Below are 16436 nucleotides of genomic sequence, written 5' to 3' on the forward strand. Positions count from 1 at the left end.
GATTTTTAAAAATCATATGATTAAAAAAAAATCACAACATACCTATGAAGATATATAATTATTTTATTTTATAGTTTTAATGAAAAAGTTATATTCTTGAAAAAAAAATCTATTTATTTCAAATGATTCATTTCCATATTTTTTATGAAAGTCAAAGGAACGTTGGCTTTAGAAAATTGCTAACTTTTCATAACCTCCAGATTTTGTGATTAAAATAGCTTGTTTTTTTTTTACTTGTTTATAGAAAAACAAAGAATGGTTTGATATTCCCCTCGGAAATAAAGAAAACATTTGGAGATATAGTACGTGGTTTTCATTGAACATCATTTAAAATACGAACACATCCAGGCTCATTTAGTCGGAAATTGTACAGAAAGCACATGACTGCACATTATATCCATAAACATTTGCTTCGCTGAGCCTTATGATGTCATTGTACACAAGAAAAAAAAGCAGAATTCAATCTCAATAATGCGGTGAAGAATAAAAAAAATAAAAAAAATCTGTTTTCACACCAAAATAAAAATGCATTTTTTTTTTTTATGGCATTCGTGTATTCAATGCAGTCAGTTATCGACTAATTGCTTTTTTGGGTTTTTTTTTTTGTATAAACTCCCGTGAGCCCGCACGGGCTGCATTGATGGATGTGGAGTCTAAATGCCGCGCGCGCACACACACACACACGCCTCAACAAATCACCTGATGGATCCCACAGTGCAACGCGTGCATGCGCTGGTTATACTATAATGCGTGACACACACACTACATGCACAGGACATGTACGTGTGGATATAAATGCAATGCAAGCTATGATATAATGCTGTGACCTATTAACCCTTCTTTGCCTTAATGGGAGTGAAGAAGCAGCCATTGAGCTGCAGCTGTCTTGCTTGGTGGCGGCGGCTCCCCTCCCCCACTGTCACTAACGCCCCCCACCCCACACCGCCCGCACCCCCCACCGCATCCACACACTCCATCGATTCTCCTCATCATCACAACAAGCCAAGCATGCTGGGAAATAAAAAGGCTCGAGAATTTTAAGTTGATCGCATTCTGATGTTAACGTAAAACATGTTTTTTTGTTTGTTTGTTTTTTTTTTTTAATGTACTAACTATTCATTTATCATATTTAAATATACAATTCATACATACTGAAAACGGAAAAAAATGTTTAAATGTCGTGTTGTCCTTATGTAATAATTGTAGAAAGTTTGTTAAAATAGCAAAAGCAGTTTCAAGTTTCAATATTGTGTGTGAGTGTTTCAATTGTGTGCGGGAATGTTTCTGTCGTGCATGTGAGAGAACTACGGTAGTGTTACGAGTGTTTCAGTAGTGTGTGTGTAACAGCGTTTCAGAAGTGTATATCAAAGCATTTTAGTAGTGTGTGTGTGTGTGTTTCAGTAGTGCATGTGAGAGTGTTTCAGTAGTGCATGTGAGTGTTTCAGTTGTGTGTGTTTCAGTAGTGCATCTGAGTGTTTCAGTAGCATTTGTGTTTGTGTGTGTGTGTGTGAGTGTTTTAGTAGTGTGTGTAAGAGCGTTTCAGAAGTGTATATCAAAGCATTCTAGTAGTGTGTGTGTATTTCAGTAGTGCATGTGAGATTGTTTCAGTAGTCTGTCTGTATGTGTGTTTCAGTAGTGCAACAGTGTTTCAGTAGTGCATGTGAGAGTGTTTTAGTTGTGTGTGTTTCAGTAGTGCATCTCGGTCTTTCAGTAGTGTGTGTGAGTGTTTCAATAGTGTGTGTGTTTGTGTGTGTTTCAGTAGTCTGTGTGTGTGTTTAAGTAGTGTGTGTGAGAGTGTTTCAGTAGTGCAGGTGTGTGTGTGTGTCTTTCAGTAGTTCGTGTGCACATTTCAGTAGTGCGTGTGGGAGTGTTTCAGTAGTGGGTGTGAGAGTGTGTGCGCGTGTGTGTTTCAGTAGTGCGTGTGAGAGTGTTTCAGTAGTGCATGTGTGTGTGTGTTTCAGTAGTGCGTGTGTGTGTGTTTCAGTAGTGCGTGTGAGTGTTTCAGTAGTGGGTGTGAGAGTGTGCGCGCGTGTGCTTCAGTAGTGCATGTGAGCGTGTTTCAGTCGTGCGAATGTGAAAGCCTTTCAGTAGTGCACATGAGCGAATCATTTTTCCGTTGCGAGTGTGAGCACGTAGCAGTGCGAGTGCATCTACTCTCTAGTGCGTTAAAAAGAGTTTCAATAGCGTATAATAGCAAATAGTTTTTGGGTGGTGTGTGCGCGTTTCAGTAGTACATGTGAGTTTTTCAGTAATGTGTGCGATCGTGAGAGCACTTCAGTCACGTGTGAGCGTTTCAGTGCTGTAAATGAGCGAGTCAAAATAAAGATTCAAACCTATGTGTATGATGGAAAAGGTATGTAATGACGACATGACGTGTGTGGAGCGGAGGCGGGGTGCGGTTGGGGGGGGCCGCCTGTGGGGGGGCTGCCCTTGCCCCCCCCCCTCCCATCGGCGGGGAGCCAGAGAGAGAAGCAGCGAGCGAGCTTGTCAGTGTTCGCATCGCAGGCTGGCAGGCAGAAGCCAAAAGAAGACAAGCAGCAGAAGCTCGCCCGGACTTGTTGGATGTTTTCATACAATCGCACGGCATTGGATTCTGACGCATCTTTGACCACAAATTCCTGCTCGGAATGGAAACCCGGAATGGAGCGAGAAGTTGCTCGACCCCGGCGGCCGCGTGAGGGGCCGCCGGCAACACATGGTACGTTCCAATCCAAATATGACTTTATGTGGAGATAAATGTCCGCGCGTAGATGTCGACAGTCCGGAGCCTTTCCGTTCGTTTCACACGCTTGATAAGCTTCACGCCCAAGTCACTTGTCAAACGCAGCCTGGAAAAGTTTTGCGGGCGGCCCGCTCCAGGGGCATGCATAACGGCCTCCATTCAGCGGGCACCATCAATGGCACACTACACTCCACTTGTGTGTGTGTGTGTGTGTGTGTGTGTGTGTGTGTGCCCTCTGCAGCTGGAGCCGCGTCAAACGAGCCCAATAATACACTCACAAAGTCGAGGGGCTCGGCCCCCCCCCCCCCCGCCCCCATGCATGCCTTGTGTGCCTCTTTTAGACCCCCACCACACAAAGAAATAAAGACTCCCTGCTGACGAGTGAGTGAATGAATGAGTCATAAGCAGAAAAAATGCAAGTCGAAGCTTATATTATAATATTTATTCATTTCATGTCAATTGAGGTCGTTTTTTTCAGCAATGAAGATATTGTAAGCCCGCCCAACAAACTTTACTTTTTATACATTCATTTAGTTCCTGAAAACCAAACCACTTTTGTGGGTAGAAAAGGAATTGACATTTGATTTTATTTAAAAAAAATAATAATTTGAAATCGGCGGCACGGTGGCCGACTGGTTAGAGCGTCAGCCTCACAGTTCTGAGGTGCGGGGTTCAATCCCCGTCCCCGCCTGTGTGGAGTTTGCATGTTCTCCCCGTGCCTGCGTGGGTTTTCTCCGGGTACTCCGGTTTCCTCCCACATCCCAAAAACATGCATGAATTGGAGACTCTAAATTGCCCGTAGGCATGACTGTGAGTGCGAATGGTTGTTTGTTCCTATGTGCCCTGCGATTGGCTGGCAACCAGTTCAGGGTGTACCCCGCCTCCTGCCCGATGACAGCTGGGATAGGCTCCAGCACGCCCGCGACCCTAGTGAGGAGAAGCGGCTCAGAAAATGGATGGATGGAATAATTTGAAATCTTCCAAATGCAATTTTTTGATTGAAGAAAAGTAAGTTGTTTTTATCATTTATATATAGTAAGTTGTGATTTCAAAAAAAACCCTCACAAATATATTATTGTTACAATAACAATTATTAATTGAAAATATTCAATTAATGTATTCAATAATTTTACATATTATATACCCACATTTTTTTCCCTGATTAAAAAAAAGATAATATCAATATAACTGGAAATGCATGTTTGTACATGACCACAACATAGCCCATCGGGCATCTTCTAGATCCTCCCATGGCGCTACCTAGTGGCAAGGTGGGGAATTACAATTTGGAAATAATAACAATTGTATAAAAGAGGCGCATCAAAAAAAAAAAACACAACATATCCTCAGCTGACATCATCTGGATTGTCTTACGCAAGGTGTGTGTCGCAGAAATGTGTCCGCCGTGTTATTACAACGGCAGCTGGCGAGAACGATGTTGTGAGCGTGCGCGTGTGGCGTCTGCGGCGACTTTGACGTGACCGACCGACTCCCGCGGAATTCGGCAGCATTTTCTCGTCTCTCAGGACAATACGGCCTCAAAATCAAATATGTGATTCACCCACAGCACACAAAAAAACTAAGAATAGTCGAAAAACTACGACGATCACCAAAGGTCATCTCAAGTGTTTATGTTGTGTTTTTTCCTCGTGCTTATCCTTGCACATCGCTTGCCCTTTAAGAGATTGTACAATGGCAGACTCCTAATTACAACCACAGCCATAAACACAAAGTGTGTGTGCGCGTGTGTGTGTGTGTGTGTGTGTGTGTGTTGTTTTTCTCCGCAGAGCAGAACGGCTGGGAAAATTGAAAGTCTCACAATTTGTCAGCAAACATGCACGGAATGCTCGTGCTCATTATGTTGCCGATATATATTACGACTCCGTGCCGACGCCGACGACGACGACGATGACGATGATGATGATATATTAGTTGAAACGGGCGAGGTTGCGCGCAGCCAAGCAATTTTGATCATTGAGGACACTTTGGGGGCTTTACTGTCACGTTGATTTACAACTGCACTGTAGATTTTGTATTATTATTGTGATTATTGAATATTGCTTTATCCTAAAAAATATCTTCCATTCACCTTTGATTTGATTCTATTTTACTTTGCTTCTTATTTATTTTATTGATTTGGATTTATTGTATTTCCCTTTATTTTTAGTCACAGTACAGTGTGTAATTACAATGGTTGAGAATGCGTGTTACTGTATTTGGTGAGGAGTCACATGTCATCATCATGCCTGAATCAGTTGTGTAATATTTCTGCTCAGTTGTGGTTCACAATAACCAAATCTGAAAGGATGACTCAACATTTACCCCCACAAAGAATAATAATAACAACCCCACACAATTCATCACTCAAATGCGTCCACAATGGAACAAATGCGGTTGCATGATCTTAAACAAACGGACAAATTATTCACAGTCTAAAGTTGGATGATGAGTTGCAGGCGCATAATAAGTTCATGATCAATTATTCATCGGAGGAGAGGCTGCATTATTTTGCATGCATCCTTGCATAAACTTGCTGTTTCGTTTTTTTGTTTTTTTTTTTTGCTTCTGCGATTGTTTACACTTTTAAATATCTCGTTTGCTTTCTCGCTTCAGTCGCGCGCCAGATGAAAAGCGAAGTGGATGCAAAGCATTCAACAAATTTCAGTCTCCTTTCCGCTCATGCGTCAAATGGGTGATATAAAAAGTCTGCACACCCCTGTTCAAATGCCAAGAGGCTGACAGCACCGGTGGAGGTGCTGCAGGAATTGCTGGCGAGTACTGGCTGTTTAGCACATGTGACAACATTTATTTATTTTTTTAATCACAAAAACAGAACAGGGGTGTGTAGACTTTCTATATGCACTACCTTGTTTTTTTTTTCCACCTTTACCAAATGTGCCCATTTTGTAGACTTTCAGTGTTTCTTTTTGGATTTTATTTTTAATATTTATTTATTTTCAGTTAGTTAGAATTTTATGATTTAGGATATAATTAGTTTCATTTTAAAATTTTAAACAAATCATTTATCTTTGTTTTTTTGTTATAATATTTCAATTTTGTTTATTGTTTTATTCTTTTTTCATTTATTTAAAAGGTCCAACATTTATACCCACTGTTAAGTGTCGGTATTACTTAGTTATATTTTTGTGTTTTAATTTCATTAAATTATTTTTGTTTCTTTATATTGTATTTTTTTATTTCAAGCATTATCTATTATATATATATATTATATATTAATTTGTGCTAATTGCTAATTGTGCTAATTTTTAAAATGTAATTCTTTTTTTTAAATTTAGAACCATTATAAAGTGTAGGACTTTTTATTAGATTTTTAATTTTATGTTTATTTATTTATTGGATGACATTTTTTTGCATTAACACCCAATGTTTTTTTCATTCAGGGATTTACTCATGTTTACACTAACTTATTTTTACTCTACATTTTTGGTTTATATTGACACCCATAATAAAAGATTTTGTTGTTTTTATTTTCAATTTATTTTTGAATTCACACCCATGAGATTTTTAATAAATGTACTTATTTTCATTTGAGGCATTCATTTATTTATCCGTTTTGCTTCCATTTTTACAGTTTGTGCGCATCCGTCAAAAGTAAAAAAATCCAGTGAGCTCGCCACCTACAGGCGCGGCATGCACATAACAGGCTGTGTTCTGTCTCGCGAACGCAGCAGTGAGGAGGAAATCCAATTTTCCGGCTGTTTTTCTCTCGTTGGCCCGGATTAATTTGACGCCGGGCTCATCCGCTTTGCTCTCGCTCCATTTGACGCCTTAGTGGAAATTGATTTCCTTTGTTGACACGCTTAAGACGCGTCATTTACACTCGTCACTCCTCTCTTTTTGTGTGCTGCAAAAAAAAAATAGGAATACTGACACTCTTTTCATCTGTGAGCTTGTTTATGGTCGGCGAACCCGTCCGGCTTCTCTCCTCATCCTTGTTGTTTTCTTCCACCAATCAGAAGGTGGCCTCATGGTCACATGACTGTGACCTCCTGCTGAACTTTGAATGCTCACCAGTGGGCCTGCTGGTAAAATATTGCATTTCTCACCAAGTTTCACACGACTTGCTGTGTTTTTTTTCCCCCAACTAAAATCTTGACTTTAATTATGATTTTTTTTTTTTTTTTTTTTGTGAAATGAAGAAACACACCAGAAAAGAACATCTGACTTTTATTATGATTATGCTTGATGATTATAATAAACTAAATAAATAATTGTATTATTATGACTCTTCAGATTTTTCAAAATGAAGAAATGTTAATCTGAAAAAAAAGAAAGAAATGTTGCCTTTCTAAATTTGATTCTCTAAAATTTCAAGAATCGCAGAAAAATGAAAAAGTGACTTTTATTTTATTTGGATTTTTTTGCAGTTGTCCTCCTCACCCCCACCCCGAAAAAAAAAAAAAAAAAAAATCAAAGTTCCAATCTGACTGGTTTGAGGCGCTCCTCGCTCCCCCCCCCCCCCATCGATAAAGCGCCTCTTCGTAGAGACGGGAGGGGGTTGGGGGTTACTTGTTATTCCTCTGCCTGTGCCTGCCTGTGTTGATGTGGCAAGATGGCGAGGTAAACGACGGCGCCTGAGCGAGGATGAGGCCTCTTCTTATCGGTGGGCGTGCACCTGCGGGGGGGTGACGAGTCACCTCCACGTCGCTCCTTATCGCCTGATGAATGAGCGCAGGTGCGGCGGCACGTCCTCGCTCGATTACGTCCGCGTTATCCCGCGTCGTCTGCTGCAGCATTCGCTGACCTCCGTTACCTTCGAACATTTTCTTTCGTAGAAAAAAAGGAATTCTTTCTTTCGTCCATTCTTAACTCTTGATCCGCGTAAGAAACACTATTTTCTGACGATATAATCCCTCCTCCGACCCACTAAGATCGGATGTCCGACCCGGCCCGCGTCCTTATCGGCGCTTCCATATTGCGACTCTGTTCTCCAGAAATTGCAATTTCAAGATTTGAGCCTCCAACAGACTTTCCGAAAGCGGTTAAGGGTTAAAGTGAGCAACATGAAGAAAGCTTGCACAAGCTGGTGGTTTTTAGGCATTTGTGGGAATCGGCACATGTCGCAACACCATGTGACTTTTACAAAGCGTCATCCGCAAGTGAGTCGTCCAATTTGCTACGCCGGCAGAAACGCAACAACTTCCTGGTTTTGTCCCACTCCCCCCTGCGGTTCCTACTAACGCGGCTCACGTTATGCTGCGTGTGCACCGATGACTTACGCTTCTGAAAACATGAATCAATGCTCGTTTCTCTTCCCGTCAGGGAGGCGTCATCGGAAGAGGTGGCCTCTTGTCACCACCTCATCATGGACAGTAGCCTCGCCTCCTCCAAGTCGTGGCCTCCCGCTGCGAGACGGCAGTCGCAGACCGTGAGCCGCATGGACTACAAGTACACCCTGCTGGGCGCACAGGGGGACGACTATTGCAAGAGGCCGCTGCTGCTGCAGGTGGACACGGCGCCCGCGAACCTGTTCGCCGTCCTGGAGGTGAAGGCCGAGCTCCCGAGGAGGCGGAGCGCGCCGGCCTCCTTCCGCCGGGCGCGCCTGTGCGGCGTCCTGCTCGGCGCGGCCGTCACGTTCGTCATCATGGCCTCGTACGTCCTGACGGGTGGCGGGAAGGACCCCCTGCTCACGCCGTCGTCTTATCACCGCTTGCTCAGCCCCCCGGGACCCTTCGCCTTCGACTTGTCGTCGGCCAAGGACTACGCGCAACTGCAGCCGGTGCTCAAGTCCATCGCGTCCAAGGTGGAGTTCCGCGCTGGACGACAGTTGCCGGAGCTCAAGGCCCTGATTCGCAGCGAGCAACATGTGAGTGACGACGTCGAGTCAATCTGGTCATGTGGTCGCGATGACGGTTAGCGCGTCGTCTGCCTTTGTCTTTTCAGACTTTCTGAGACTTTATTGTGGGTCTACTCAGGAGAGACTTGTCCACCAAATTGCAAGTTACTAAGTCAAACTGCGTTTTGAGAAAAGTTTTGGTGGGTCTTCTCATGATGGGCAAGCCTACCAAATTTCAATGTTAGTGAATTTTGGGAACCTGGTTGGGATTGGTGGGCAGCAACACGTATGTATAGGTAGATAGGCCACGCCCATTTTGAGCTCCATGCCGACACTTAGCTAGGGAGGTCAAAGTCGTCAATGTGCGCGGACGACAAGAAAACCGAAAGAGCAAGGATGCCGGTACATTGTGCCGCACACGCTTGCACACACCGCCGTACAAATTACGCCAACTGGGAGTCCTTTCGGATGCAAAGAAATTTTTTTGTTGTTGCTTTTCCCCCCCTTCCAAATGTTGTATTTGGATAGCATCCGCTTTGGCATTGACAAAACCGTAACCCTCATTAAAATCGGTTGAGAAATGAGCAAGTTACGACTTAATTTCACTGTTCAGGCATTGCCTTCTATGGGAACGACGACCTCCCCAACACGGCCGCTTCGAAGGCAACGTCGGTTAGCGAGCCGATAGCTATTCTTCATATCTATGGGCAGCACGCTAGCAAAGTGATTATATCGTCGACCTGAAAGTTCTCCCTGATAATGGCAGCTTTCGACCAAAATGGGAGACTTCCTGGGTCTTTTCACGCATTTTTTTCATGAGAGGCCTGGCTAGCAAATTTCATGTTCCTCAAAGAAACTAAAGATACTCCTCGCCACTCACTACCAGACAATATTTTTTTTTTTAAAACCAGCATGCACACGCCGCAGTTGGCTTGCGTGCTGATGATTTCAATCTTGTGAAGTCAAGTCTCGAAGTCTTCCATCAGGTCTTAGATTGGCCGTTAATTCCAACGCTGGCGACTTGTGCCTCCGCTGTTCGCATTCCTCGGCCGCGGCGCTAATGAAAAGCAGCGTGGCCGCCACACGGGACGATCGATATCCCGCATCCGGCGTATCTGGCCGTTAATTGCATTTGAAAGCGCTGCCGTCTGGCTTTGTTAGCCTTTTTAATGGCGAGACGCTCCGGAATGCGAGGAGAATGTGAGCGTTGTCTGTTCTGCGCTCTTCAAACGTTTTGCGTTTATGTCTCTGTAAAGACACCCGTCGTCGTCGATCCAAGTATCGAAAATATCGATACCGAGATTGGCATTGATATGGATCAATAGGAATGTAGTGCAATTGATATTTTAATTTCACTTCAGGACAGATAATCTGACACACCGTTTGTCGTATTTACGCGTGATGCGTTCAGGAATCGGTCTCGTGTCTTGGGCCGATTAAATTTTAGTATTTTCTTTTTGACCTTGAATTTTGCCCAAATTCTGTCCTGGGTTTTAATGAATTCATAATTCAGCTTTGTATGCTCTGTTCAAGTCATCTTCATTTCCCAGAAGCAAACGTTCCAAAATGAAAGGAAATCAATGGATGTAGCTCCAGAGTGAGTAGGTCACGAAAAGGGCAGGAGGCCTCTCGGAATGTCAACAGACAAAGACCAAAACAAACTTGGACTAGTCTACTTTAGTTGAAAAAAATGCCCGAAGGTTTCAAGCTACTACGTTTGCCCGTCAACCTCAACCGATTGGCCGGTCCGTGTTTCAAGGTTTCAAGACTGTCATCCAATATGTTGGCTTGACTTGAGTTTTGTTAAACTCTGTCCTGACATGTTCCATCTCACGTCAAAACCAAAAAACAACAACAACAACAACAGATTTGGAAAAACGGCATTGTTCCAGTTATTGTCCTCATGCAGCAACATGCAAACGAACTTGTGGTTCAACTCCAAAGTGTAAAAAGTTGTTTTTGAAAAGGTTTCACGTATCTCGCAAGTCCGCCATTGCACTGTACGCTGCGGCGCTGACTATTCGCAATACATCGGCGCCTGGCAATACGAGCTTCATTTGTCCCGTAACCGTAATTTACGGTTTCTGCGCTGAATTGACGCGTTTCTTTTTCGTCTCTCCAGATGTTTTCAGTCACCCCCCGCCAATTCCTCCCGGGTTTCCGCAACCCCTGCTGGTACGAGGAGTACGCCGGCAACGTCACCTCGGACCCGTACCGCACCAACTTGTACGCGCGCTACGCCCGCAGCTTCCGCACCGTCTTCCAGCACTTGAGGAGCACGTTCCGAAATCACTTGTTGAGCCGCGACGGTAAACTCTTGCGCATCCGCTGCCTGCCGTATTTCTACATCATCGGGCAGCCAAAGTGCGGCACCACCGATCTTTACGACCGCTTGCGGCTGCACCCCGACGTCAAGTTCTCCACCTTCAAAGAGCCGCACTGGTGGACTCGCAAGAGGTTCGGTGAGTTTGCCCGATGCTCGGAACGTCGCTTTATTGACAAACCCGTTAAACTCGCCCCAAAAAACAACAACATAATTCAGTGCGGTATAATTGGCGCCTCAAAAAGTTGTTTCCCGATGAAAACGTAGGCGGTTGCAGTTTTTTGCGAGTCGGTAAGTGCGTGCGTGTCAATCGCCACGTGTGCGGTTCTGAGCCGCCGACGTGATGTTGCCCCGAGCTTAAAAGTCTGCATGTTTTTTGAAACGATAACGCGTGGAACTCGTCGGGTTTCATACATTTGAGTAAGCCTGTTTTGTTCAAAATGGCGCTCGCCGTAACGCTTGACTGCCCGCGATTACGGCGCCGATGAGCTCACGACAGCGGCGCACACTCCCGCGCAGCGCGTCAATAAGCTCCCGAAGCCGAACAGCTGCCGCGCTAGAGCAGGACGACGACTCCGGTTGCGCTGCGATTTCCCCGCCGCGCGCGGGTGCAACTGTATCCTCTTCTGAATTGTTTGTTTTTGTGCGTGCGCCTCGAGCTGCTTCAAAAGAAGCACGACTTCAAATCTTTTCCCGAGGAGGTTTTTGGCAGGTGTGCTTGTAGATGTTGCAATATTACAGAAGGAGGCCCGAATCTTTTCAAAGCCTTTCGACTGCACCCTCGATGACGCTCACAAAACATAATTAGCGCATTATTGATCACTCTCCACGCGCGAGCGATACTGAGTTTAGATAGAAGAGATAAAGATTTGATTCACTTAAGTATGAGTCATACAGATTATTATTATTATTAGTTTTGAATTGTCCGAGCAACGTTGCAATGCAGCAATATTCTCCCTTTAGTTGTCCATTCACGCCGGTTCTTTTGCGTTTCTCTCTTTCTCTTTTCTGGCACTTAAAAGCTGTGCTTGAATTTGAGTTAGTGGATTTCAATCAAAGGACAAAAATGTGAGTCACACGAAAGAAAAGCGCATAGTCTTACCAATTTACACAAACAAAATACAGCACCTCCTCCTTGAGCCGTCACCTTATCGCGGTGGAGGGGTTTGTGTGTCCCAATGACACTCGGAGCTAAGTTGTCTGGGGCGTCACGGCCCTGGCAGGGTCCCCCGTGGTAAACGGGTCCCAGGTGAGGGACCAGACAAAAGCACGGCTCCAAAAAGCGCATGGGATCACATGGAAAAGCACGTTTAGCGAAGCGTCCACATTGGCCCTTTATCAGAAGCGCAAAAGCAGCAAGTCGACTGCGTTAGCGTTAGCATTAGCGTTGAGCCGCACGGACGCACGCCTTCTCATTTGTTTTGCCCTTCAGGGATCGTGCGTCTGAGCGAGGGCTTCCACGACCGCTACCCGGTGGAGGACTACCTGGACTTGTTCGACCAGGCCGCTCACCTCATCCAAGGCAGCCCGGCGGCCAACGGCAGCGGGACGCCCGGTCGGCCCGACGTCATCATCGGTAAAAGCCCACGTCGGATCGAACGTTTGCCAAATTTAGTACAAGAATACTGTGTAATACCTTGCAAAACCTTGTCCTAGCTGAAAAAACACCACGTCGAACAATGTCTCCTTGCATAGCCTTATCCTTGTCAAAGACATCACTTATGTCTCCTTGTGTAGCCTTGTCCAAGCTCAAAAGACATCTCGTCTAACATTTCCTTGCATAGCCTTATTCTAGTCAAAGACATCACTTATGTCTCCTTGCGTAGCCTTATTCTAGTCGAAGACATCACTTACGTCTCCTTGTGTAGCCTTGTACAAGCTCAAAAGACATCTCGTCTAACATTTCCTTGCGTAGCCTTATCCTAGTCAAAGACATCACTTATGTCTCCTTGCGTAGCCTTATCCTAGTCGAAGACATCACCTACGTCTCCTTGTGTAGCCTTGTCCAAGCTCAAAAGACATCTCGTCTAACATTTCCTCGCATAGCCTTATCCTAATTGCAAAGACATCACTTATGTTTCCTTGTATAGCCTTATCCTAGTCGAAGACATCACTTACGTCTCCTTGTGTAGCCTTGTACAAGCTCAAAAGACCACGTCGCTACTATTGAGCGCAGCTTATCTCGCTAATTCCGGTAATTCCGGTGTTCCGCAGGTGAAGCCAGCGCCTCCACCATGTGGGACAACAACGCCTGGGTGTACTTCTACGACAACGCCACCACCGGTGGGGAGCCGCCCTTCCTCATCCAGGACTTCGTGCACGCCCTGCAGCCCGAAGCCCGCTTCGTCGTCATGCTCAGGGACCCGGTGGAAAGGTGCCCCCCCCCAGAAAACGCTCGTTTTCACTTCACTTTAGGAGGTTATTCGGAAGACGTCACAGGCTCATTTTGTACATTTTGACAGAGCTGCAGTTGGTACTTTTAGGGCTACTCAAATGTTACGCTTTTCATCTACGGATCGAGAGTTGTCTTTTAGGTGTGCTGTAAACACGCTGTTAAGGTCACAACATTTGATACACCGTTGAAAGAGTCCCCCAAAAAAAATTTCTCACTCCAAAAACTGCCACCAAGCTCCTCAAGTGCGCAGGCTGCGACAAGCGCAGCACTTCGCCTTGCAGCTTGGAGGGAATGCGCCAAGTATTATTCGATTCAAGCGCGCGAGTTGCAGCTCATACAAACAAGAGCTGCTTGAATTTGCAACCACTTGCGTTCATCCATAAGGAACAATTATCAAAAAGTACTCGCAGATGCACATGATGACGTGCATAATAAGTAACTTTACCACTGGCTGCACTTTATTGATTTATTTTTCCTCCCCCCCAGCAAGGTCGTGATTGGCTGTTGCAGATTAGATTCCCATCAGGGGCGTCACTAGGTTGAATGGGTTGGGGGGGCTTTACCCCCAGCAGTGTCGCACCAACAAACAAACAACAGTATCATCGGCTGGGGGCGCCGATCCCAAATTTCCCCTACATGATAAACACTTTAGTGTGGACGCCGGCGGGGTGGCTGCTACATTTCGTCACCTGAAAAAAAAAAAAGAAAGAAAACTATTTTTTGGGGAACAACATAATTATTTGGCAGGGGGTCTTAAGAACAATTTTAAGGGGCTTAAGACGAAGAAAATTGGCCTAACCGCAAACAAACAAATCATTTTAGGTGGCCTCCGAAAATAGGCCATGCAACGCCGCTGGTTCCCATCAATCAATAATAATCACGCCATTCTTTCTTTATGTTTGGAATGCCTTTGTGATAAACAAAGCAACATTCTTAACACAGATTAATAGCTTTTGTGATATATATATATATATATATATATATTTTTTTTAAATATGTTTTGGGGGTTTTATAGATCTGTGTCTCAGGTGGGGGGGGGGGGGGGGGGGGGGGCACAGGCATCTTGATGCCTCTCACACTGTTGTTGTCTAATAATGCAAACTCCATTTTTACTCAATGAATCAATAGGATAATCGTCGGAAAGAATAATCGCTATCGTTGTCGTCCCTTCAGGCTCTACTCGGACTACTTGTACTTCGGCATCGCCAACAAGTCGGCGGAGGATTTCCACGAAAAGGTGTCCGAGTCCCTGCAGCTGTTGGACGGCTGCCTCGCCGACTACACGCTTCGCTCCTGCGCCTACAACACCACCGTCAACAACGCCATGCCCGTGAGTCCCGCGCCGCGCCCCCGTCCCGCGGTCGCCCCGTCCCGACGCCCCCAGAACATTCCGGGCTCGCCACGGTCCGCTGACGTGGCCTCACGCCCGCTGGAGCGTGAAAAATGGCCGGCAGCTGTCCTCGCACACTCGCTGATCAAAGTTTGACAAACGACGACCCTGCGACCTTTTCACCTCACGGAATTCAAAAACTCTGCCGTCTTGAGTTTTAGCGAACGAAGCGTTCAATGTCATTTGACTGAAGTGTGACAACAGGCTAAATTCCTTGATGATGATTTTAAAACAAAATAAATCATTAATAAGAAAAAAAAAGTCATTTTTAGTGAGAATAAAGTGGTATATTTTTGGCCAATTGCATTTATAAAAGAAAAAGAAAAATACTTTATTTTTTTCGACAAAACTAAAAGTCGGGTGACTTCCAAAAGGTAAACTATTGTGAATATTATGAACTCGAAAAAACGTAAAAGTGATTTTGCAATTTCAGGAAATGTACTTTGATACAAAATCAAAGATTTCCAAATGAAAGTAGAAAACGACGACTATATTTGCAAAGGATTATTTATTATTATTATTTTTTTTGCTGGTGTGTGCGTGCGTGCGTGCGTGCGCATGGGCAGGTGCGACTGCAGGTGGGCCTCTACGCGGTCTACTTGCTGGACTGGCTGAGCGTCTTCGGCCGGGATCAGATCCTGGTGCTCAGGCTGGAGGACCACGCCTCCAACAGGAAGTACACCATGCACACCGTCTTCCGCTTCCTCGGCCTCGGTGAGCAACGCAACACCACAACTTTATCACTCTTTCCCTCGAAAAAAAAAAATAAAAATCTGACTGTATTTTAGTCTTTTTCATAATAGCTGTTATATTTTTGGCCTATAAATGACCCTAATAATATTTTTGTGGTTAGTGCAATACTACCCTCTAGTGTCAATTCTGTATAATATCAACTCATTTTGGATTTTGGGGGGGGGCTTTCCTAATCTTCAAGTAATCAACAACAGGACGCAAATGTGCCAGGAATAGAAAATATCTGAAAATGTGACACTTTTTTAGGTCCGCTGAGTCAGCAAATGGAGTCGGAGCTGAACGGGAGCCCGGCCTCCAACAGCAGGAGGCCGGCCGACAAGAACCTGGGCCCCATGCTGCCCGCCACTCAACTGGTCCTACGCCACTTCTACGCGCCCTTCAACCGCAAGCTGGCACAAGTCTTGCGCAATGACTCCTTCCTCTGGGACGCCCGACCCTGACCTCTGATCTCTGACCTACACAGTGAACCCCACGTCATTGACACCTGGCCAAAAAGGTTTGTAATTACCTATAAACCTCGCAAGATGGCAGCAAAGCGGTTTTTTCTATTGGACAAGGCTACGGCCTGACTAAATGAAGCTCCTCACCGCACGTCAACACAGTTCCTTGGCACCAAGACGCCACTAAAGAACTATTTTTCACATTCCAGCTCAGTTTCCGCTGACATCATCATCATCATCTTTCTCAAGTGCCCATTTTCTATTTTGATTTAAATTATTTTTTTAAGTTATAAAAGCAGCAGAAATTAATCAAAGATGGCGAATAGCACAAGCGTGAATGTGTATGTGTGTGTGTGTGCGTGTGTAAGACATGATTGTTTGTCCGAAGATGTACAGTATAAAGACTTTTTTTTTTTTTTTAAATGTCCTTTGTGGTCCTTTTTCAATGCACGTTTTATTTTTGGTGTTGTCAAAATACTGTATAAATATTAAAAACAACTTTATTTTGTAATATTACAATTTGTATTTCTTGAAAGAATATCGTTAGCCTAATAGCGTAGTTGCCTAAATCATGGTTGAACATTTTCGAACAAGAATAAACATCATTTTAAAGACG

General features: G+C 44.7%; 1 protein-coding gene across 4 annotated transcripts in view; it reads left to right on the forward strand.

Annotated features, from left to right (window-relative positions):
• Nucleotides 1-16436, forward strand: part of LOC133469757 (carbohydrate sulfotransferase 15-like) — a 30725-nt gene extending 14289 nt beyond the window's left edge. For 2 of the 4 annotated variants that reach the window (XM_061757248.1, XM_061757249.1), the window contains exons 3-10: nucleotides 2354-2698; nucleotides 8006-8549; nucleotides 10642-10981; nucleotides 12275-12418; nucleotides 13057-13216; nucleotides 14411-14567; nucleotides 15194-15341; nucleotides 15627-16436. In XM_061757248.1, the coding sequence (XP_061613232.1) occupies nucleotides 8049-8549; nucleotides 10642-10981; nucleotides 12275-12418; nucleotides 13057-13216; nucleotides 14411-14567; nucleotides 15194-15341; nucleotides 15627-15820 (1644 nt within the window). In that variant the 5' untranslated portion in view covers nucleotides 2354-2698; nucleotides 8006-8048 and the 3' untranslated portion in view covers nucleotides 15821-16436. Of the gene's footprint in view, nucleotides 1-1205; nucleotides 2699-7504; nucleotides 8550-10641; nucleotides 10982-12274; nucleotides 12419-13056; nucleotides 13217-14410; nucleotides 14568-15193; nucleotides 15342-15626 lie in introns of those variants that run through there. The other 2 variants (XM_061757250.1, XM_061757247.1) reach the window with 2 other exon arrangements.

The sequence above is a fragment of the Phyllopteryx taeniolatus genome, chromosome 19 (genome assembly GCF_024500385.1).
Source record: "Phyllopteryx taeniolatus isolate TA_2022b chromosome 19, UOR_Ptae_1.2, whole genome shotgun sequence".
NCBI classification, from domain to species: domain Eukaryota; kingdom Metazoa; phylum Chordata; class Actinopteri; order Syngnathiformes; family Syngnathidae; genus Phyllopteryx; species Phyllopteryx taeniolatus.